Below are 24,555 nucleotides of genomic sequence, written 5' to 3' on the forward strand. Positions count from 1 at the left end.
AGCTTTTGCTTTATCTGCCCGGTTGCCCCAACTTCGGGGTGTCTGGCGAGTCGGTGACGGTGGCAGCCGGGCGACGGACTGGCTTCGTGCTCCGACCCCCTCCTGCTGAGAAGAGCATCCGAATTTGGGGAACCCCAGAGACATATCCGATGCCCACCATGACAACTTCGGAATATTCGAGTCAGGTTCAGCCGTCACGCACACCGGTGTATGCACATTGCACCGTAGTAGTGGTATTCTCGTACGCGTAAAAAAAAAAAAAAAAAAAAAAAAAAAAAAAAAAATGCGCGGTGCATTTATCCTTTTAGCGAGTCATAATAAATATGTATGCAGTAAAAGCATCCGTGCAGCAAAACGAGCTTCGTGAGCGCGCTCCTATGTCACGTCGGTCTGGGTTCGAGTTGCGGACAAGAAATTGAGACATCCGGTCTTTTTTTTTTTCCCCTGGTGATCGTCTGCATTTGCCGATTCGTATACGATTTCTGCTACAGTGCGCACCGATCACAAACGCTATTCCTTCAATGTTTTGCACTGTCGTGGTGCTTGCGTGGCGTCCAACGGTATGGCTGTCCGCATGCACTCCAAAAACTGGTGCAATGCTCCAAGGAAACCGCGAAGGAAGCCACACGAGTTCAAAAGGAAAGGCCTTTGAACTACTTGAAGTGGCTGAACTCGTCTGCGATTCTGTCGTCTGCTCTCCGGCGTATACGGCAGCTAAAGAGAAATAAACTGGCGAGCCGCTATGGTATTCTTTATTTTATTTCTTATGGCTACGCGCACAGCTAAAAGAAAAATCCAAAGTTAAAAAAGAAAAACTGTTTGTGACAATAAAACAAAAAAGACTAAACAAAGCAATTTTGTTTCGATTGGAACGCTAGATCAGGAGCAAGTGCGATGTTGGCAAGGAAATGGAAAAGAAGAAAATGACAAAAAAAAAAAAAAAAGAAATTGACGATTAAAGGAGGTTTTTGGGATTCAAGGAAACGGATTAAAAAAATAAAACACTTTCTGGTGCTCTTTTTTTCCGCCTCTGTGTCGATCGAGGTAGGGTTTATTGTACTCTGACCTAAAAAAAAAGAAAACGGGGAAAACGCGGGCGAGCGGGTCGTTAAGCGTTTAGTGTGGCACGGAGGCATGTATAATTGCGGTCGTTATGATTACGCTCGCTGATACGTTCTTGAATACGAGATTTCCACGCTTTGACGCCGACTGTTTCCCTTTCGAAAGTCTGATGTTTGTAAAGCAAAGCGCGTGCGCGATCAAAGCAGTTGGCCTAGACACTTCCAGCACGTTTTACGAATCCTGTGGAAACATCATACGTTAGTCTCCTAAAGCCTGATGATATATATTTTTTTTTTTTTCCTCTTTTGCTTATTTTGTGTAGCTCTGGTTTAGTGATAGACACCGGGAGGCAGAATATTTCGCTCACTCGGGTGGCAAACTACATCGTGCTCGTCTGCATTAGTAGCAAACGATTCTTTTGGTCCCTATACTTAGACTACTGTCGAACACATTTGGGTAAATTTCTTCGAAAATGTAACTTAATTACAAATTCAACTACTTTTCCCCTAAACGTGCTTAATTACAATTAGGATTACTAGCGACTATAAAATGGAGTTCATTAGAATTATGCACTACTTTCAGAAAGCAAAGTTATTACTTTGCCATTACCCTTCTGCTTTTTTATCGCAATGAGATGTATTTCCCATCATGGCGATGAGTATTCATATACGTAGTTTTACACTCGTCCAACTTAGTGCTTCTACTTCGTCTACCTCATCACTTTTTAATTCAAAAGTTACGAATTACAACTATGTGCACCTTGAGTTAGAAGGAATGCTTTACAACTATATTTACCTTTAAGAATAGTTAGTTTCAACCATAGCTTGATTTGGCAAGAAGTAATAATTAGAATTAAATTGCTCATAAAATTAATTAAATTACAGTATAATTCAATATTCGATCATTGTAATGTCTGGAAAGCGCCATTATTTGACAAGGGTGTATCAAGCACTTGTCTACTTTGTCTACGTAATCTAGCAGACAGCTCTCAATCCAGTCCACGTTCTCACTAGATGCTAACTATTTTTAGACTGAACACAATAGTGACTACGGTGCTTCCCGTAATAGCGGGCGACACTTCAGGACCATAGTCACCATCTTCAACAGAGAGTATGGTCAATGGCGACCAAGCGATGATCTTGGTGCGCGCTTATAAATGGCGTCCGATCTCGAAACAAAGCCAACAAAGCGCCAAGTTGCCGGGTGTGAGTGGACCATCTCAAAAGAAACGGGGCAAAGGGTTATTTTTAGACGGCGCGCATCCCAGAGTCATTCTGGTCGGCTGCTCTGGTTGAGAGCGGCTCTCGCGCTCCGACCTTGAAACTGGCTTAAAACTCCAACCATGTAGAGTGCAAAAAAAAAAAAAAAAAAAAAAAGTATAGAGGGGTATTGGTGGCCGAGTGGGCTATAGCGCACACCAGCACGGAGCGGCTGGAGCGCAAGCTCGCGCGCTGCAGAACCCAGGGATTCTGGGCCCAATCCACACCCCTGCCCGTTTCCATCTGGATGAGCATCCTATAGGAGGTATTCACTGGACGCCATATCTGAGGGCGATGTTTAGAGCGCATGCTCAGAACGAGCTCACATTAATAGCCTGCTAAGACCGGCAACCTTGATGGTGCTAAATGCACGCTCCAAAAGGACTGCGGAAGATCGCCGTCAGCACGCGCTCAGCAGCATTGCACACAGATAGGGCCGCCAGTGATCACTACTGCGTGGCGCACTTTAAAGACCCCAGGCTAGCGGTTGTACTGCACTGACTAAATTGCTCATCTACAACTGAGACACAAGACGCCCTTTGAGGCAGACTGAGTCCTAGGCTGTATAAACATACACACCCTATTTTTTATTACAAATATATATATATATATATATATATATATCAGGATGTCGAACCGGAACCGAACCGAACCGAAAACCGGAACTGAACCCGAACCCGAACCGTTATATTGTTATCGCGATGAACCCGAACCGGAACTGAACCGGAAAAAAAAATAACGGTTACCGGCTCATGTCAAAACGGTTCGGCCACGCGCTGTTGACAATGAATTAATGTGCTATCAATGCCATTTGTTTTTTAAGTGCCGTCAACTGACACACACCTCGCTTACATATTTTTCTTCTCCACTCAGTCTTAGGGATATAAACGCTGCATCCATGAATCTTGACAAACGCTGCATCCATGAATCTTGACATATAGAACCAGTATTGCGCTGGTCGCGGCTTGCACGGAAAAAAGAAAATTAAAAAACTGTGCAAAAAAAAAAAAAAAAAAAATCGCGTCACGGGATTTTATTTTTCTACAATCTCGTAAATCCTAAATGCTGCTGCGTGCCCATTTCATAACACGTTTCTAGAACGCGCGAGTTCTTGAAGCTTGCTTCCATCGGAATGAGAAAAGAAAAGGCTGTGGAGTTTGATAATAATGCATCCGGTTTCGTATAGGCACTTACAAGCTAACATATTTGTGAGACAGCGAACTCTTCTATTGTAATATTTATCCTATTACGTCCTTCTGGCGTTGCGTTCGGTGAAGTGTTTTTCATATTCCGTATCTTGTTTAATGAAAACTTCTTTAAGGGTCTAATTTGAGTTACCGAAGGCTATAGTTCAAACAAAGAAAGCTGTATTTTCTCCCCACTGTTCCTTCAATTGCTTACACGCCGAGGTGGCAGGATAGTTAGCGAGTTCTACTTGTAAGTGGGTTTGTAAGGAGGTCGCGGATTTTACAGCTACTGCGTCGGACCCAATTAGATGAAGTCCGAATGCGTAAACGTCGGTGAGGTAACCTTTGAGTGCACATAAAGAAACCATTCCTGGTAGAAATCCCTGAGCCTTACACTAAGATGTATCCCGTTTCGTATGTGCTGATTTCAGATGTTTTATTTGTAATTTATTTTGATGTTGCAATTTGTCATTTATAATTTCCGAACCGGTTCGCGAACCGGTTCAGCGCCCCGAACCGGTTCGCGGATCGAATTAATCGAACCGGACCTGAACCGGAACAAAATAAATTTACCTGAACCTGAACCGTAACCGAACCCGTATTTTTTTTCGGTTCGACACACTGATATATATATTTATATTATTATTATTATTGTTTTATGTTGCGAGATCCGTGTTTGGAGGTCCGTGTTTCAACGGGAGCTCTCACGAAGATGAATGAGTGCAACGCGAGAAAGCGCTGAATTAATTTATATGCGGAGCTGAGATGCACTATTTTTCGTCGACGGGACAATCGCAATTGAAACCATGCCACTCCACTCCATGGCCAAATGCCCAAATGCCAAACGCACCGCGAGCTCGAGCTGCGCGGTGCGTTGCAACGTTGGACAGGGTTGTTGCAGAGTGTGAGGACATCTTGAGTGTTTTACCACGGCTCCTCGTTACCCTCTCCCGAGGAAGAGATTCAGCGGCCGTGGTTTTTGCCGGGATGACGACTCACTTCGCACGTCTGAAGGTCTGAAGGAACTTGTGTCGACCGACAGCAATAGTCGCAACTGTTTTTGACCCCATGACCACTTTGGTCCGCCATTTTGATGTACCGCAACGGACGCGTCGAGTCACCGGAGCCAGCCTCGTCACGTGACCTTCCTGTTGGGTGGAGCGAGACGCAGAGCTTGAAGTCACATGTGGAGGAGCACTGGATGCACCAACATGCTTAGCGTCTGTTGCGGCATACGTCGTAATGCGAAACGGAGTATGGTGACGAGATCTTGAATCATCAAGCGAGCGCCCATTTCCGGGTGACGCCATCACCAAGTCAAAACAAAAGATAAACAGATATGATCTCATTCCCGTTCTTTAGCCCACAAATTCTCAAACACCCAAATGAAAAAAGAAAAAAAAAAAAGGAATAAAAGAACTACAAGTAAAAGATGCTCCACGGCGTGCAAAATAGCTTTCGATTTTTTTGTGCGAGGCTCTCTTTCGTGCTTCGTAACGTTATCCACGCGGTGGCCTAATCGACGTAATGTTCCCACGGTCTGAAAGGAATTCGCGGTCGGGCCGCCGAAATTATACATTGTGCTCCCACGTAACAAAATAAGTAGACAAAAAAAAAAATCTCGGAGGAAAAAGAAAATGTATGAAGCGCGCAGCCTTTCTTAATCGTCTTTTGAAGTCAATTTTCGGCAGCTCGCAGGGGAAAAATGCGACACGCTTATGTGGGTATATACGACAATTATCACACGAGCGTCCATGGGCTACTTCACTCCGATGGAAATGGTGTTGTCTCCTTTCAAAGCCAATCTTGCTAAAGAAAACAAAATTCTTCGTTGCCTTGATTACTTTCCTGGTTGGGTAGGTCCGTTAAGTTACGTGCGCCTTGGTTTGGACAGCACATAGTTACATGCCTTTGATGTGCTGCTTACCCAGATATACCTCTCTGCCAGACGGGTCAGGGTGGTATAAATGTAGTCCCGTAAACCAAATCCTCATATAGGTTCAGGGGTGTATAGCCACACTTCCTCATATCGTGCCCCGGAACTCTATCATACACTCACTGTGTATATGATGGAGTTCCTTGGTGTATCTTTAAAAGTTGATTGTAATCAAAAGCTCGCGTCTTTCATTTTGTGCGAACGAGATGATACAATGAAAAGTAAATCCAAGCCGGTGCTCCTTAGTGTACGACATGCTTGCGCGTGGTCACTTTTTTTTTTTTTTCTTTATTTGTTTTGCGGGGTTGCCGCGTAGGGGGCAGAGATAAAGGCGTGGTGCCTGACAAAGCCTCTGTCCCCTAAAGTCCAGCAGCTCAAAGTAGTTACATAATAACATATTCTATAAAACATTATACAGTTAAAATAAAACAAGAGAAACAAGTCAAAGAAACAAGAAAAATAGACACTACATTAATTTGCTAAAAAAAAAAAAAACACTGTAAACGAGTGTTGGTCGTGAGAAACCGAAAACAGTAACAACAAACAGTAACAAAAAAAATCTAGAATGCAATCTTGTGTTCTTCCGACATGTCAGCATCACAAGCAAGTTCACATGAAGGAATACAATGAAAACATAAATCTTTGAAATTAGCTATACCTAGTGATTGTAATCTTGGTGAAATACACTATCCAAATGAGAATGCGATTTCACTGCCAACCAGGAAACTTCTACAATCCATTTTAAAACCAAGAAACGTGTAGTTAAAGTTAATGTAGAAGTCCGTTCTATTTAGAGTTTTAGTTGTTTGAAAAATTAAGGTTTCTTGACCATAGTTGGTTCTTATGGCCGGCATCCTTCGCTTTGAATTTCTGATCGGATATGCACTTAAACTGTTCGCTGGTGTGGTGTAAAGTCTATTTTTATGTATCCATAGTAAAAGTTCGAAGTAATATATTTGATCTACCTTAAGCATATTATATTTGACGAAGCGTGGTTGTGTTCTTAAATTTCTGGCATCCCCTTTAAAATTTTCACACATTCGTAAGATTTTTTTTTTTTTTTTTTTTTTTTTTTTTTTTTTTTGCAAAAGGATAATTTTATTACAATTCGCCGCCGTAGTCGTTCCCTAGACCAGAATACCATAACAAATTTTAGAGTGGAATAAAGAATAATACAATGCGTGTTTTAACCAGGCCGGTATCAACTTGTGTATTCTATAAATAAATACATCCTGTTATTCGGGATAAATCAGCCTTTGGTATGTTTACATGGAAATTCCATGATAGATCCCCAGCAAACCAGACGCCCAAAAATGTTTGTTCTGCTACCTGCTCCAATGTTGTGCCCTCGTATTTTACGCTAATTGAACCATAGTCTTGCTTATTTGCTGGTTTAAAAATTATATACTTAGTTTTATTTTGTATTTAATTGTAGACGATTTATTTGCAACCATATTAATAATTTCGAAAGATATTCATTAGCCAACTTCTCGACGCACTTTTTCGTCGCACCAGCAAAAAATATATTTGTGTCGTCTGCATACATTATTAGTTCAGGGGAACCTGGTATTGCCGTAATGTCATTAATATACGCGAGGAATAATAGAGGGCCTAAAATGGAGCCTTGAGGAACACCATGTCGTATTTTCAATTTATTGGATGAATGGGCATTTATAGATACATATTGATAACGATCTGAAAGATACATTTTTATTAGTCTTAGCGCAACTCCTCGTACACCGTAGATTTGAAGTTTTTTCAATAGAATATTGTGCTGCACAATATCAAACGCTTTTTGTAAGTCCAAAAACACTCCAAGAGTCAATCATTTGTTTTCAATATTTTCAACAATTTTATCTTTTATATCAATTAGCGCTTGTTCCGCAGACCTATTTTTCTGAAAACCATATTGAGCCTGCGTTATTATTTGGTGCTGAAAAAAACTCGTTAGCCTGTCATTGATAATGCGCTCAAACATCTTTGAAAACACTGGAAAAACCGAGATCGGCCTATAATTATCAATATTTTCCTCTCCTCCTCCCCTATATACAGGGGTTACTTTGTCTATTTTTAATTCTTCGGGAAAATCACCAGACTCTAGCATCATATTTATTATATGGGACAAAATGGGACTTATAATGCTTGCGGTCTGCTTTATAGGTAAAGATTTTATTCCATCATCTCCAGCGGCAACATCATTTTTTTTAAGTTCCTAATTATCCTTTGAACTTCATTTGACGCCGTTGGAATTAGCATGATAGACTGCATCTGATTCATCGTGGACACACTGTTATCTGCGCTGACACTATTCCCCAAGCACGTGCCTACGTTAATAAAATGCTGATTCATTTCGTCTGCTAGTTTCCAGATATTTCGTGTATGTGCATTTAGACCAATATATAATCCCTGCGAAGCAAAAATGAAAGTCACGCGATCGTTGGCTCCACGCGGTGTGATTTTACACCCCCTGGGGTGTATTTGTACATTCCTTTACGGTATGTACTTGTTCATCATCCCTAAAGGGCGTCTCGGTATCTTTGGGGCGGGTGCATCGGCAATCTCAGAGGCCATGACGCAGTTCTTGCGTATATCGCCTCATACAACTAAGCCGAGGGGAGTTCTAGTTACACCTTCAGGGTGTAGTCCTTACTCCTCCAGGGAGAATGCTTTCTACACCCCACTGGCTGAAGGCGCTTTATGCGCACGTTCGTACTCGACTACAAGATCTCTTTTCTCGGCCTTCATGCGTGGGTATACATCGGAACGCATACGAACTCCAACGGTCCGTCGTCTTTGAACACGGTTCCCGCAGCGCGCCCAAGTCTGATTCCATCGGTTTTTGCTCGCATATTTTGGGACGGGGATGGTTTACGGTGTAGTGCTTACGCTCCAGGGGGAGTAAGACACCCTATTTTGCTAACTGCGTTCCATGTAATCACGTTCAAACTCGGTACGTTAATTTTCTGAGTAGGTCTTCATGCATGCTTGTCCTCGCCGAACACTGGAACGTCTACTAACGCGAAACACGACGGCATCCCTGCAGCGCAGTTAAGCCTAATTTCGTCAGTTTGTGCCCGCATCTCGTGGTTTAGGTTAGGGTGTGGTGCTATACTTACACTCCAAGGAGATTACACCCCATTTGCTGAGGGTGTTTCACGGTAGTACACGCTCTAACCACCTTCATGCATATGGCTGTCCTTGCCTAAAAACATCGGAACGTCTGCTAACGCGGCGGCATCCCCGTAGCGCACACCTAAGCCTAATTCGGTCGGTTTCTGCTGCTCGCATGGGCGGGGGTGGTCCAGCGGAGGGAGTAATTGCTCGCGCTACGTGTATACACACGGCCGCGTTTTGCGCGCTAGACGCTACCGAATAATTATGAACGCCGCCGCCGCGGTTTTTTCTGGCCGCGCTCCTGCAGCCCTTTGCCCAAGGTGGACGACACAGATGGAGATTAGGCTCTATCATGCGTCTCTTATCTAACGGCTTCCCCAATTGTAATAACTGGGGCGCCGTAGCGGGCAGCAGCCACAGGAGTGTGTCAAGAGCACGTTGCTGTGCGGACTCCACATAACCGTCTCGCTATAGTTTCGTTTTTGCGTGTCTGTTTTATTCCTTTCTTCTCCCGTCGTCTGCTCGCTTATTGTTTGTGCACTGGAGAGAAAACGGCAGCGGCTTTCTGCGGCCGTTGAGGCAACAATCGCGGCGCGCTGCAACGTTTATTTTGATTGAGCGAGAATGAAGCCCGTGTGGTTCGTGAGGGGGCACACGAACTTTCATGGCACGCTTGTGTAACACACGCATGCGGTGCATTTAAATGCTACTGAGATTCAATAAAATTTCAATTTATTTAGGGAAAAAATTGTTCCGCAAGGTGCATATTAAGACAGTGCATTTTTACCACAAAGAAGCTATAGCGCGTATATGACGCATTTTTTGTAAAAAAGATTCGAGTATGAACTCGTCTAAATCAAAGGTTAGTAACAAATAAAGCTAAGATTTTTTTTTTTTTTTTTTTGCGGTGTGAAATGATAAGAAAGATATACTAATTGAACTCCTATCTTCTTATTTTTTTATATCAAACTTTACACTGGTTATTTCACGCGAAATAGATTTTTCCCGTGGAAATAGATTTTTTTTTCGCTCGTAAATTTTGTGCGAGACAAGCCTCAGAACATTTTCAGCTCATATCGGCTCACTCAACGATTGACTCCCGATTATTATCGTTTGAAAATGTTTTTAAATTTGTCGTTTTAACCAGCCATTATTTTGGATACCCAAAAGGATAAAAACACTCTGGCACACAGAAACCTATGCAATTCCAAAAATATATATACAAACTACAGGAAAAAACGGAGAGAATATTATGTTCCTGCAATATTTAATAGCTTGCCTAAAGACATCCTAAGCCTGTCATCTAAGAGGCAGATGTACAGGGTGTCACAAAAGAAAATTTACACGGTCTTTTTCATCGCAAAAATAAGCTAGGCATCGCCGAACGCTCATTCTCCGCCCAAAGGTAGAGTTAGAGGTCACAACCAGTTGCCAAAGTTTCAGCCCGATCCGATAACTTAATCAAAAGTTATAAGTGATTTTCTGAAAATTTCAATGGGAAAATGGAGCCCATTTTTGCCCGTTTTCGGTTTCTGGTGCCATAGAGCCCCATGTGTTTGAAAACTCCGTCGGCCGCCATTTTCCCATTGAACTTTTCAGAAAATCACTTATAACTTTTGATTAAGTTATCGAATCGGGCTGAAACTTTGGCATCTGGTTGTGACCTCTAGCTCTACCTTTGGGCGGAGAATGAGCGTTCGGCGATGTCTAGTTTATTTTTGCGGTAAAAAAGACCGTGTAAATTTTCTTTTGTAACACCCTGTAAAAAAAAAAAAAAAAAAATGAGTGGTGTTTTTTTTTTGTCGAACTGAAATTCTGAACAATGAGGTATTGCGTAAAAGCTTAGTGTTTTCTATCGAGTGTGTCTCGTTATATACGTGTTGATTCTTGTCATTATGTGTTTAAATTCACAATGTTTCTTTTGTAACAGTTGATTGATTGTTATTGTCGAACTGGGTGTTACTTCACAGGTGAATTTTCTACTTGGGCGTAAAATTCGTTGTTTAATGTGTTATTTTGAATGTTTCTGGCATGTTTTACTTACATTTAACCATCATTTGTGTCTACATGATGAAAATGTCTGTACTGCCATGTCCCGCATTCAACCGTACCTATACGCTTAAGCGGGCAGGATTGTATGAGAGTTTTATTTTCTGAAATCAAATAAATTTATCTATCTTACCACGTCTGGCGATAAGAATCGGGATCAAATCCCTAGCGGCAATAAGGAACTCAAGGGCTGCTGCGACAAAAGCAAAACTTGACTTTAATTCTCAATAAGAGGCGATATCATGACAGGAGATTTCTTAACCTACTGCCTTATAATACTGCCAACGTGCACACAAATAGTAACGGACTAGAATGCCGTTAAGAGAGAGAAAAAAAAAAAAAACGAAAATCAGGCTGACAAATCAGTGTCATCAGAAAAGCGCGCAAAAGCGTTCACGTTGAAACCCATACTGAACTGCGCATGCGCAATCGTGGCGGACTGACGTCACAGCAGACGCTGTGACGCGACGCTTCGAACGCCCATCAAGGGCCTAACCGATTTGTGTCAACGAGGAGCGCCGCTCCACTCTGTTCACCTCAAAGCTGACAGCGCGGTTAAACCTACGTGCACGCAGGACCAGTCCAGCGTCTACCTTGTGCCACGTGATCACGCTTTGGCCCATAGCCAAGCGCAAAGAGCGAGGTCAAGCGATGAAAGGGAGGCAGCTGATTGGTCCGGCAAGCGCGCAGCTTCCTCGGTACTGTCAGCTTAGAGGTGAACTGATCGTATGACTGACGCCAGACCTTCTTGACCTGGCAGGATACCAGGGGAATGTTTCAAACGTCAAGGAAACATTTCGTTTTATTTTACGATGTCTGGCCCACTTTTTTTGCTGCTGCTGTTAACTTTGGCTCGCTCTTTTCTTTTTTTTTTTTTTTTCGGTAGCGGTTGCTTTCTTAGTTTAGCGAAGTGTCAAGAATAGATCGACATAGTCGCGGTCTAGCCAACACCTTTGGGGTGTCAAGGGCCTGGTAAGGGGTTAGGCGCGAAGCAGACGAAAAAAAGTTGCACTAGAACCAATGCCAAACTCCCAACCTCTTTTTTTTTTTTTTTTTTTTTTTTTTTTTGAGTGTTAGGTAACGAAAGTAAACACGGAGTCGACGGGGTTGAGTGGTTTGCCGTGTTTGGCATTGGGAATGTGCGCTTCGTTTCATCGCAAGTCAGCGCAGACAAAGGCTATTCGCAAATTCAGGGGAGACAACGCCATCTAGCGGTAAAGACGCGAAAGAGAGGAGCGGCAAGCTACCGCGGCTATGCAATTACTGACTTCACAGCGCACGAATATCACACACACATACACACACACACTATAGTATTTAGGACAAACACACAACATACACACGTAACAGATAAATGTGTCAGCAGTGGCGCCCCCCCCCCCCCCCCCCCCCCCCCCCCTTCCTTCGCTAGGGACGGCCCTGTGTACCAGTACTCCATCATAGTATCTTACCTTGCTAGAAAAAAAATAGTTTCCGCCACAATGATAATTGCAAAAATGTTTGTGTATTGGCCACAACGAGATAATTGGGGATAATTTTGTGTATTGGTCCAGCGAGGTGTGATATATGCTGTCTTTGTCCTAAATACTAGTGTGTGTGTGTGTGATGTTTGTGCGCTGTAAAGTCGGTAATACGTTCGCTCAACAATCTCGCCGACCAAGCTGCAGTTTTGACGCCGATCCAATTGTGCAGTAAAGTGCCCCAATGTTGCTTGGCGGTAGCCGTGATCTTACGCAAAAGGGGTATGATTACAGCGCATTCACTGCACCCGATTGGGTTAGCCGCCGATGGTATCACACGCACAGGATTGTTACGAATGCTGCGACCCTGCGCTGCTCTACTAGGAAGTTTTCGAAGACCGTTTTTCATACTCCGCTACGCTTTCCGCAACGGTTATAAACCAGTGGTTTCAAACTCATCTCGGGAAGCGGGCCACATAGACAAAATTCGATACCACAAGGGCCGAGACTCCTGGACGGGGGGTCTTGGCCCAAAACTATGCCCTATTACCTCTTAATGGAAGTAAAATTACACCCTTGACATAAAGGCTATTATTGCTCCCGATTAGAGATAAGGTTGTCTCCGCAAGGGAGCGCAGGTGCACCCTGACATAGGGTGCAAAGTTGCTGCCTACCGGAAGGGGTAACTTTGCTAACCTTTTGAGACGAACTCCCGGGACAAGCAAGTTACACCCTAAAAGATGTGACATCAAAAACCTTTTTTTTTTTTTTTTCTTTTTTTGTGCGCGCGTGAAGAATGCAATGGAACCGCTGCAAACTGCTTAACGATACCAAGTTCCGTGAGTTTCTTCCTCAGTCGTCCAACAAGACCGCTTTTGCTCCCCAACATTGATGGCGCAGCGACGGTTGCAAGACAAACCAAGCTTCTTCCACGGCAATCCGGCGCGCTCAACGACTTTTTAGGGGCGAAGCTCCTTAGCGGCTAGCCATGTCTGTATGTCCGTCCGCCGTCGGGTGCACATGCTCCTGCTCGTAAGCTCACGCGCTCACGTGCTCACGAGCACGCGAGCACGTGCTCCCGTGCTCGTGTAGGGCAAAAAGAAACGCATCTCCACGTGGTGAATGATGTTGATTGGGGCGAAGCTCTGGTGGTGCTTGTCTGCGTAGACGGCGAGCGGCCGCATGCCAAGCCTTTCGTTCGTTTTCATTCATGTCAGAAAGAGAATGTGCGGTATGGAACGTGGTTACATACGCATTTGAGCGCAGCGTGACATGGATGAAAACGAACGAAAGGCTCGGCATGCTGCGGCTCAGCGTCTACGCAGACAAGCACCACCAGAGCTTCGCCCCAATCAACATCATTCACCACGTGGAGATGAGGTTGTTTTTGATGACGGAAATGGTGCCGGCTCGTGTGGTCATTCCCTTCATTGGCACGAGATCCAAGAGCTCCACCGTAAAGACGAAAAGTAAAGACGAAAATGGCGCACTGAGCGTTGTCCGTGACATCAGTGCTCTCGTCGACAGCGATTGAACATGCGTCGAAGGCGCGGCAGAGAGTCATCAATGATTTTTCAATGTCGTCACTGATCTCGTTAATCCTTTCAGCCACAGTGTTCGGCGAAATGCCTATTTTCTCAAAGGTCTTCTTCATGGTTGGACATCCGGCGTCAGAAACTTCTAGAAGGCACTTTTTGATGAAGGAGCCATCGCTGAACGGTTTTGAGGATTTGGAATAAGCTCAGGGACAATGAAGTTCCCTCTTACCCTTTCGTCGTTTGTCTGGCCGGCTTTCTGAAACAGGTCTTGTTGCTTTCCCAGCGACGTCTTAAGTTGAAAAGCCGCGACTTTTTCAGCAAGCGCATCACACTTCTCGCCATGGCATGAGCTTGAAGTGTCGTCGGGCGTTATACTCCTTGGGCACAGAAATGGCCTGCTGGCAAATCAAACGCAACACTTTGTCCCGCGATATAGTGTGAAGAAGTAGGCGAGTTTCCACCGCTCTTGAAACAGTCGCTTTAATTTTTGTGCTTCGTATTTAGATATGGCTTCGCCAATAACATTCCGGCATCCAGCACAGAGCTTCGTCGCAGAGAGCTGCCGTAGCAAAACTTCTGCAATACTGAAAACGTTGCAAGTGAGCATGACCCCAGCGCAAATAAGTGGAAATATCGGAAATTTTTTTCCGAACTGGCGTTTTGGGAGTATCTGAAATAAAACTCTTTTGTTGCAGTGACGTCACTATGTCCTGTTGTCACACTGTGTGACTGTGACCTAGATAAGAGTTCCCCCCAGACCAGAAAAGAGGGACAAAACCCCAAACGTGGCTTTTCGTTTTCTCGAAAGTTGATATAACGATACAAAGATTAACACAGTTGAAGAAAGAAAGAAAGAGAGAGAGAGAAAGAAAGGGGGGGCACAGACTGAAAGTTTGGGAGTGGACCGCTGACAACAGCTACGCGGGTCCTGTGTTTGAAAGCTAAGTATAAACATTCAAAAGGCTGCAAAATGTTCCGCGACGGCCGTTAAAAAAAATGTTTTTGTTTTTTTGGCTTACAGAAGCCAGTTATAAAAACGTGACACTTCGATAATAAAGAGTTTTAGTAGATCGTTTCCGCCGTCCCGCAACGCCCTCCGCAACCCGCTACGATACGCGGAACTCTACAGTCAAGGCCATGGGCGCGCAGGCGCAGTAGCGGCTTCTTCGTTGCGCAGGGCTTAGCGGAGGGGAAACGCGGTCTACGAAAACTTGCGTAGGGGACACCCGAAAGCGTTATGAGGCCTATCGTGATCCTAAGAATGCGAGACACTAACTATGACGTCATATCGGCATATCTAATCTCGCTTGAGGTGACATCACACCGGTGTCTTTACTCGCCAATGCGGCTTTTATTTCTTGCCAGGCGATTCTTTATGGTGTCGGAAGACAATACTCAATCAATACAGTGCTACAGCGTCACGTATATATTTAATAAAGTAAAAAAAAAAAAAAAAAAAGCAACTGGTCGAAACCGAAGCGGGGAGAAGAAATAGGGGAGAGGAGAAAGTTAGCAAAAACACGTAACAATGCAATTTTTTTTTTTTTTAGTGAATGTACTTGGGAGTTTTATTTTCAGTCCATTTTTGGCAGTGATGGACCGACTCTGCCGAGCTTCAGATTCGGCAAGGTTCGGCACATGTCGAACTTTTGAAGAAAAGTTTGGCACACGTCTAACTTTTAAAGAAAAGTTCGGCAACGATTCGGCGAAAATTCGGCAAATGTCTGCGCACTTTTGTTCGTCAGAAGAAAACTAAATATCAACGTTAAGACGGGTAACAATGCATTTTTGCTGAATCTTTAGAAAAGTTCGGCAAAAGTTCGGCTTTGCCGAAATCGAAGATTCGGCAAAAGTTCAGCCCATCACTAATTTTTAGTATTGAGTGTGTGCCTTCAGTCATCATCATCATCATTTACTTTCCTTGAGGACCCGTGGAGCATCACACAAGGGGGTGGCAATAGAACAAAAACAAATAGAACAGTACCACTGCAAGCTATAGCTAGGTAGGTTAGATAAAGAGAGCGTAATGGCTTCAACAAATTTAGTAGTATCATTACCTAATAGAAACTATGTTATGAGGTAGTGAATTCCAATCCTCGATGGCCAATGGTAGTGTGGAAGTCTCGTGAGAAACGGGAAAATACAATGGGGGGGGGGGGGGGGGGGGGGTGATAGCAGTGATTCTTTGAGGTGGCTATTATGATAAAAAAATTCGACGGAGGAGAGAAAGGCGTGATACTCGGCGGCGAAGGGAAAGTGAATGAAGGTTAGCTGATTGGCGTAATCCTGATATGCTGGTATATGGTGAGCAGTTGTTATAAATAAAACAAAGGGGTCTGTTTTGGACGGATTCTAGATTATTTGCAAGGTAGGACTGCCATGGGGACCTATAGATGAGGCGTATTCTAACTTCGATCTTATAAGAGTAGTATACGCTAGCCATTTTACGGAGAGTGTAGCAAGTTTGAAGTTACGGCGCAAGTATCTGAGAGAACGGTTAGTATCAGAAATAACAGAAGTTATGCGAGTAGTCCATGGTAGGTCATAGGTGAGATGAACAACCAGGAATTTATATGATGAGCATGCTATGACTTGAGTGTTACTGAGGTAATACGAAAATGGTGTAGCACGCGAACTGTGGGAAAATGATAGGGGCCTACATTTATTGAAGTTTAACGTCATTTGCCATTTTTCACACCAATGCATTACACACTCAAGGTCTTCCTGGAGAGCATGATGATCGTGGTATGAAAGAATGGGTCGGTAAATGACACAATCGTCGGCGAACAGGTGCACAGAAGGAGCTATATTAAGGTGAAAAATTGGGTGGTTTCATTTGAAATTGAACACGCTTGCCGAAGAAAGCCTTTAATTAAAAAAAAAATTAAGAAGAAAATATGCAATTGTTTTATTTCTGTAAAAACAAAACCGCTTTTCAAATATTTTGAAACACTTTCTCACTTGAAAATCGGGTGGAAATCTGTCATTTACTCCGTGATTTTTCTGCCCAGTTCTGTACGTCAGTATGAATACAAGAAAAAAAAAACATACAAAAAACAGTAATTTTTCGTGTGCTCATATGTCACGCCGACTATTTTTTAGTTCAAAGAAAAATACTTTCATATTTTCTGTTTACTGAGGTAAAAAATGCCAAACATCGTATGACAACCCGGTGGCATATTCAAAGCCTTGTAACTCGGGAGTTATTATATTTGTCGCCTGAAACACCCGTTCTTCACCAGACGCGATCGAAGTCGCATAAAAAAATGAAAGAAAAACGAGCAGCGTTCCCCTCCTCAACTTGCAGCCAGAACAAGCGGTCGCGTGATCTGGAGCCGATAATATGCCGCCATTGTTGATCACAGCCACGCGCATGGGGTTGGCGAGGCACAGGACACGCGCTCAGTTCCAGACATTGTTATGGCTCCGCTATTGTCATCAACGCAGCGATTGGACACGGGTCACTACCCGAATGCTTCTCGAGCTAGTAATTATTACGAGCCCAAATCGAGTGCCCACGCAATGCTCGGGTCCAATCTATGAGCCGCATTTATATTCCCACCTGGGCGGTACTGCGCGGAATCGTCATACACCCTTCCCACTTCGAGATATTGAAACATCCTTAACTTTTTTTTTAAAAGGTGGCCCTTGTGAAAAGTTTCAGTAGTGATGCCACCTATGGGTGATATTCTTAATTATGCTATTCTGAATTGGAAGTATTTGCGGTGTAAGGATTACTTGCTCTCGATTTATTCCATTTTAATCTCTTTTCAGATCTGAACTGCGGTCTAACGTGCACAAGGACAATGGAGGTAAACACTTAAAGGGGGGGGGGGGGGGGCATATTTTATTTCTTTTTATCGACTGGAAGAATAAAAAGGTGTATACATATTTTGGCTGTTGTCTCGGCATTGCTCTTAAAAAATGTGTCACCGTTTCATCAACTTTGTCACATAAAAATGCAAACTGGTTTGAGGGGGTTCGCATTTAGCCCCACAAGCTTCCTTCAGATTTACGCGACTATAAGGAACCATCCAACAAACACGGCGACAAAATCAACCGACATCTAAAGGTTGAAGGCAACCCCGAAAAAATAAGCGTAAACGAAGACAACAAAGCCAATGTAAAATAAAACACAAGAAGCATTTGGCTCCACCCCATCCTTTGCGAGAAGGCAAACAAAAAATATTCAAGAAAAAGTTAAACCAAAAAGAGACTAGAATTTTACACAGTCATTGCATTAAAATATTTCTTAATGTAAAAAGAGTTAAAAACCTGCTGGCATATTAAATGTTTTTTGCCTCTTCGAACATTCCATTTTGACATCGGCCTACAAAGCAAACAATAAAAATAATGGAACAAAAAAAAGTTCCATAAAAAGAGCAATACAGAATTTCCGACGTTGGATAAAATGTAAACCTGGTGAAAGGCACGGCTAGGATATCCAGTACAAGAATATGCTAAACTCTCATCAATAACCTTCGTTCAACTTCAAAGATCTCAAAAAAGACTCGGCCAGACCTCTCCGACAAAAACTATAGTGTTTCTCCAATACTCGTTTGTTGCACAGCAACGTGTGCACACCCGTAAATACCTACACAAAATACTTCCCTCATTTACTAAAAAAAAAACATTCCGGTCCCTATGTTTTTATTTAAAAATGTGGCAGTTTTGAGTTGCTCCTACTACCACAAGATAGTCGTGGTCACAGCAGAAGGGCACATGAAAAGAGAACACACACATTTAAAACCTAATTTTGGAATGGGAAGGATGTCATTGCCGACAGAACCACAGGGCCAGGAAAGAAAGCAAAACAACCATAGCTCCTTAAAGAGATGGAGTTGTGCACTTCTGTACTCATACTTTCACAGTTGAAGCATTTACTCCTTAAAATTTAGATTTATGCAAATGTACACCAACAGAGATTCAAAGCTTGGGAAAGGTTTTGAAAATAATTTTACCGCACGTCCCAATGCCCGAAATCAAGCCCCATCTCGCGGTAGGCTGTCCTTGGTCCCAAAAGTGCACGTGCCAAGCCGGTTTTCACAGACGGAACTTGGTCCCTTCCTCTCGCCATTACCGAGTCATCATTCATTTCAAAGAGAAACACTGATAAGCTCCAGCTAGTGACAGCGGTTCGACTTGGCTTGGTCTGCCTTAGAGCCGATAGCGATGACATGACAACCACACTTGCGGTCGCTCTGAATCTCTGAGTGTTTGCGAGCAGTTGAGAATGCAACTTTTCATAGACGTACAGACTCGTTTCCGATAAATCCTCAAAGCCTCGTGTGCTATGTCGCACGCTATTGTCAAGTTATTTAAAAAAAAAAAAAAATCCCATCCTGGCGGCTCGGGCATCTTATCTACAATTCGGCCGTTAACAAATTCTTCTGAGCTGCCACAATTTTGCTAAAACCTACTATTGACAACTGGCTTCTGAAAAAAAGGTATTTTTTCACAAACCCAAGGACACACACACACACACACACACACACACACCTACGGTGCAAGTCACACCACAGTATGGCAGCAAGACGCCGTTACACCTTACACCGAGAACGCCGACCGACCCCTTACGAAGGTCGTCCTGAACACACACAAAATTCCGACCACTCCTGAAACCGACATTTCACACCGAGTATGGCAAAAGGAACCGAGCAACGATTGTCTTCTCGCAGGTAAAGCGACCAGGGCTTTGCATCCAACCAGAAACTGGGGAAAAATTATGTAAACCAAATCAGAGTTACCATAATGGAAGACTGGAAACCGAAGCGGTCCACTCGCGTTCCTGGTGCACTGAACTAAACCCTACCCCAAATCGACCGGCGATCCAAAGTTGTTGAGGACACCATGTTGCGAAGGTAGTACGTGCACGTTTCAGTTCTGTCATGCCGGCGCTCTAATCCTGAAAAAGTTTTGTATGGCAGTGTCCCATTGCTACGAAGTCGCCAACCTCCCAGACGCAACGCGCAGAACGTTGCTGCACCAACGACGCATCCCTGAGCCGCCGTCTTAAAAAATCTTGCCGGAGTATTTTGCAGAGTTGCCGTGGCGGTGTGCGCTATAACGCGCCCAAATGTGGTCTTTACAGGCACTTCCTTACAACCTCGCGTTATTGCGTCTAGTTAAAAGCTCCCGGCCAGGTACTTCTGATGCAACTTAAGTGTGATATGTAACTCGGCGATACATTCTAATAAATCCAGCATGCCGACAGTCATTTGCCGAGTCACCTCACAGCATGACCAGCACTGGAGTAGAGAGCAGACCGAGTCTGCACCACTTAAGTACATAACTCTCACCAAGTAACCTCCCTTAGGTAACCCCAAGCCCTGATGGGACCATTTTAGTAGTCAGTGACTGGATCGTTTTAGACCGGACCGTTCCAGACCAGACTATTCTAGACTGGGTCATTGTAGTCTCGACCAATCTAGACCGAACTCAATGACAGGATCATTCTAGACCAAACTGTTCCAGCCCAAATTGTCCTACACCGGACCATTCTCAACCAAACTGTTATTGACTGCATCATTATAGATGAAATCATTCTAGACCGGACCATTCTAGACTGGGCTGTTCTAGACCGTACCATTTCACTCTGGATCATTTTAGACCAAGTCAATCAATGGACTATTCTACATTGAACAATTTGTCCAGGTTGTTCTACACTTGAGTTCTCGACCGGACCAATGTAAATAGATCATTCTAGATCGGATTATTCTAGACCGGACCATTCTAGACAGAACTCAACGAGCAGGCCATTCTACACCGGACCGTTCCAGACCACTCTGTACTAGAAGCCGACGACCGGACCGCCTCGGCGGCCGCCACAATCACGCCTTCACCACGATGTGGTTCACGGTCACCAGCGTCACACAAGCACCGGCCCACAGAAGCACAAACCAGAGCCACGCGCCGTGGCGGAACGGCGACGCGTGCTGGTTCCTCACGCCGAGGCCCAGTGCCTCCAGCACCTGCCTCCTCGCCCGGTACACCAGTGCCACCGGTATCACGTACTGGATGACTGCGCCGGCGTACGACCCCGTGAAGCCAACGAGGAACTCGACGCTCTCGGTGGCGAGCGCCACCGCCACTGGCGGGAGCAGCGCCACGAGGGGAAGCACGAGCCCTTCGAGGGCGCCGTGGCACCGGGACGGCGGGGTCGAGGAAGACACCGACGGCGACCGGGGACGCTGGTCGTCGCGGAGGAAGAGCGCCTTGAGGTTGTTTCGGAGGGTGATGGCAATGATGGGGAAGTTGGTGCTCAGCGTGAACACCGGGAAGAGGGAGAGAAAGTACTGCAGGACCGGGATGTGCGGGATGATGTTGTCCGTGTTATTTCCGGGCTGCGTGCGGAAGGGAGAAAGAAAAGAGCAGTCCTGCGTCAATTTACGGTACAATCATGAAAAAGTCATTGGGAGTCGGCATCACATTGATGCTTCGGGGGTGTGTGAACGAAAGCGTTCGAAACAAAACAGACATCTGAACATTTCATTCCGAACGCTTTTGTTTCTCATTTGTTTCGGAGCATCTAAAAGCATGTCTCCCGGCACAAGCTCTTGACATTTTGTTATCGACTATTTCTTTGCATTTTTCCAGAGGTACGCGCAGCCGGCATTGGGCACTACGAAGAACGGCATCGTCCTAAACAGGACATTGAGGCAACCTAGTGAAAGCTGTGCCGTAGCTCAGTAGCAATGTGCCTGTTTCACACGCGGCAAACCCAAAATAGAATCCCGTGGGTGGCAAGCCATCGTTCTAAAAAATTTGGCAACATTGACAATGGACATTTTACACCCTAATACATCAACCACAAAATTAACAACTACAACTACAGTGAAAGTCACTTCCAATAGTGGGAAGAACCCAAAACAGCTGTCGTTGTAAAAGAAGCGGCGATGAGAATGTTCGGCGGTTTTTACTCTGCCAAGAGTCGATGGGCCACAGTGCAACCAGTTTACAAAAAAGTCTATTTATGAACAAAAAGCTTTACAACAATGTAAGGAAATCGAAGACCCAGCAGCCAAACAAAGGCAATTCAGAATCACTAACAGCTTCTGCAGTGTAACCCCAGAAGTGCATGGTATACAAGGCAAACAAAGTTCATAACTATATTTTTCCCGCTGGAAAAATAAAGGGAGAGAAGGACAGCTAAGTCACCCCCATTGAGAAGATCACCCATTTTCCATCCTGCTGCCCTACATTCTGTTCGTCTTTCCTCAAACACAAAGGGTTAATCACCCTTTTTCCAAACGAGTGCTGAAACCTGGATGCGCAGCTGGGTTTGAGATTCAATGACTAGAAGACAATATGCGCTCGCGTGGCTTCTACGACCTACCCCACAACTTCCATCTACGTTCTGCTTGGTCGCTGAGATGCCGTGACCTAGATACAGCTGTCCCAAGCATCGCTTTTGTCCCCATTGGGGATTATCCAAGGCACCAAAGTTCACACGGACGCCATCTTCACTCTCTGATCAGCCAGCAGGAAGCGGGGTACCAAATCCATTTACTCTCAAACCCATATTTCTGAAAAAGATGGATTGGTTCTATCTTGTTCGCAACATCTCACACGTTGCCATTCCCTGCAACACACGCTTTTATGTAGGTTCGGACACTTGCAGTGCTCTACCTCAAATACCTACCGTTACATGCTGCGAGATAGCCCTTCTTAAATCGAAAGCAAATCTTGCGAAAATAAGGAGTGGGTTAACTTTCGGTGTGCACTAAAAGAAGCATAAAAAATGCCAGTTTTAAACTTTGTGACCTGCGAAACTTGTGACTGCAGGGAGGGATGATGAACCAAAGATGACTGTTCTTCCCAGTCAGCAATGTTCGTGCATCTCCCGCCGTGGCTGAGTAACGCCATTCCTGCCGAGGTCACCACTATACAAGACCCTGCAATTGCTAAAAGTGGGCTATCTTTTGGTGTTTTTGGAAACATAGCAAATCATGTCGAAAATAGGGGGCGGGTTATCTTTCGGGGGTGGGGCATTTACGGTATATATACCAGAATTACAAGCACGCTTTCACTTTGCTTGGCTGTAGCCATATCTTTGCTATATCTCTCTTCTGTAGGAAGGCCCCACTGTATGTTGAAAAGATCAAGCCAACAAACATGTCTTCAATGGTGCGTCTTCTAATTACTGAATGTGTCTAATGGTGCCAATCTTCAAATTACTGAACATGGCCAATGGTGCCAATTTTCCACTTACTGAGCATATTCAACGGTGCCAAAATCCCAGCCGCTAAATACATTCAATGGTGCCGATTTTCTAAATACAAAATTTGCTCAACTGCACACATTTTCCAATTTCTAAACACACTCAATGGTACCACTTTTCCACTTAATTCAGGGGTGCCAACCTTCAGTTGCTAAAAACATTCGATGGTGCCAATTTTCCTACTTGAAAAATTGGCACCACTGAAATTGGCCGCTTGAAATCTCCGGCAATCGCACGCCCCCTCCGAGCCTCACCTGGAAGTTGAGGGTGTACATGTCGTTCAGCTGCGGGAAGGTGAATATGCCGGTGAAGCTGAGCAGGGTGTAGAAGCCGAGGATGACCAGGTAGTCTGCGGCCAGGAGGGAGAACAGGCGGCTCTTGTCCTTCCAGGGGGTGACCAGGGAGGGCAGGGAGTGGTGGCACATGAAGGAGTACACGCACACCCCAAACAGGTTGGGAAGGCCCACGGGGGCCGCCAGCGGGGGACGCCCCTGGCCCTCCCCCCGGCCCAACACCAAGGCACACAGCACGATCATCGACGTGAAGGCTGCATAAAAAGAGGACAACTTAAAAAAACACTAAACCCAGAAAAAGTTTTAGCCTTTCCACTTTGGTGAAGAAAGAAGACCAGCGAAGCTGTACTATGGTGGGATGACTTTTTGGACGACCTCAAGGACAACGCCTAGAGAACGACCTCGAGGACGACGCCTAGGACGATTACAAGGATGACTTCTAGGCATCGCCCTTGAGGACGACTTTTAGGATGACCACCTAGAGAAATTCGGCATTTCCACTCTGGTGAAAACCAGAGCGGAAAGGCCCTCCCCCTTGGAAAGGTTGCCGCCATCTATAAGCGACGACGGCAACCAGACAACTGGCAAGCCGGTTGTCTGGTTGCTGCTGTCGCTAATAGATGGCGGTAGCTGTCTACAGTTTTCTGTCGACATTTCTTTGGTGATGGACACGAAACTGGGGAATGTAGACCTTAACAGCTCTGCTGTAAAAAAAATGTTTTGTTTCTTGCCCAATATTTATGTTACAATGCAAATTTCTCAATTTTCGGGTAAAACAGAAACTGTACTCCTGTGGGATGATGATGATGACAGCGTTTGTACCCAACCTGTGCATGCTCCGAGTTCACTGGATCTCAGAGCGCCACTTGTTGAGTATGAAGACTATCATCATCATCCCACAGGAAAACAGTTTCGGTTTTGCCCTCAAATCGAAAAAATTCTACTGTAACATATAAATTTGTCAAAAAAAGGTTTTTTCTATTTTTTTTTTTTAACAAACGTTTAATTTAAGACATTGATGTCCTAATAAAGTAGGTAAAAAAAAAGTTATTTTCCCCTAGGTGTAGTGTCCGTTTAAAACCTGCTTCTCTAACAGCAATTAATACAGCTAGTCCCTCCAAATTGGGGAAGACTGAATTTCATGGAAGTTTCCTCACGGAATCTGTCATTTTGACTTGTCAACGAGGCGTGGAGTTGGGCCAGTCGGTTGGTCAAATTGAAGTGGAAAAAACGGCGCAAAGGAAGGAGGACAAGATTACTTGTCTTTCGCCTTTTGCACCGGTTTTTCCCCTTCAATTTGATTTGTCGTTTTTACTCAATTTATGTAAATTTGAAACTGCGGAGGGGTACAGAAAACCAAATTTTGAAGTGACTCAACTGAGACGCAGTCCTGCTTATTTATTTATTTTTATTTATTTATCTTTCGAGGTGCCCCTA

At 44.4% G+C, this 24,555-nt stretch overlaps 1 protein-coding gene across 1 annotated transcript in view; it reads right to left on the minus strand.

The window, feature by feature from the left end:
- Positions 1 to 15,153: 15,153 nt before the first annotated feature.
- Positions 15,154 to 24,555, minus strand: part of LOC8036865 (transmembrane protein 104) — a 31,923-nt gene continuing 22,521 nt past the window's right edge. The window contains exons 10-11 of the mRNA XM_029994631.4: positions 23,080 to 23,372; positions 15,154 to 20,948 (exon numbers count right to left, since the gene is read on the minus strand). Coding sequence (XP_029850491.2) covers positions 20,436 to 20,948; positions 23,080 to 23,372 — 806 coding nt within the window. The 3' untranslated portion in view covers positions 15,154 to 20,435. The remainder of the gene's footprint in view (positions 20,949 to 23,079; positions 23,373 to 24,555) is intronic.

Source organism: Ixodes scapularis, unplaced genomic scaffold, assembly GCF_016920785.2.
Source record: "Ixodes scapularis isolate PalLabHiFi unplaced genomic scaffold, ASM1692078v2 PGA_scaffold6__148_contigs__length_123643588, whole genome shotgun sequence".
Taxonomy (NCBI): Eukaryota; Metazoa; Arthropoda; class Arachnida; order Ixodida; family Ixodidae; genus Ixodes; species Ixodes scapularis.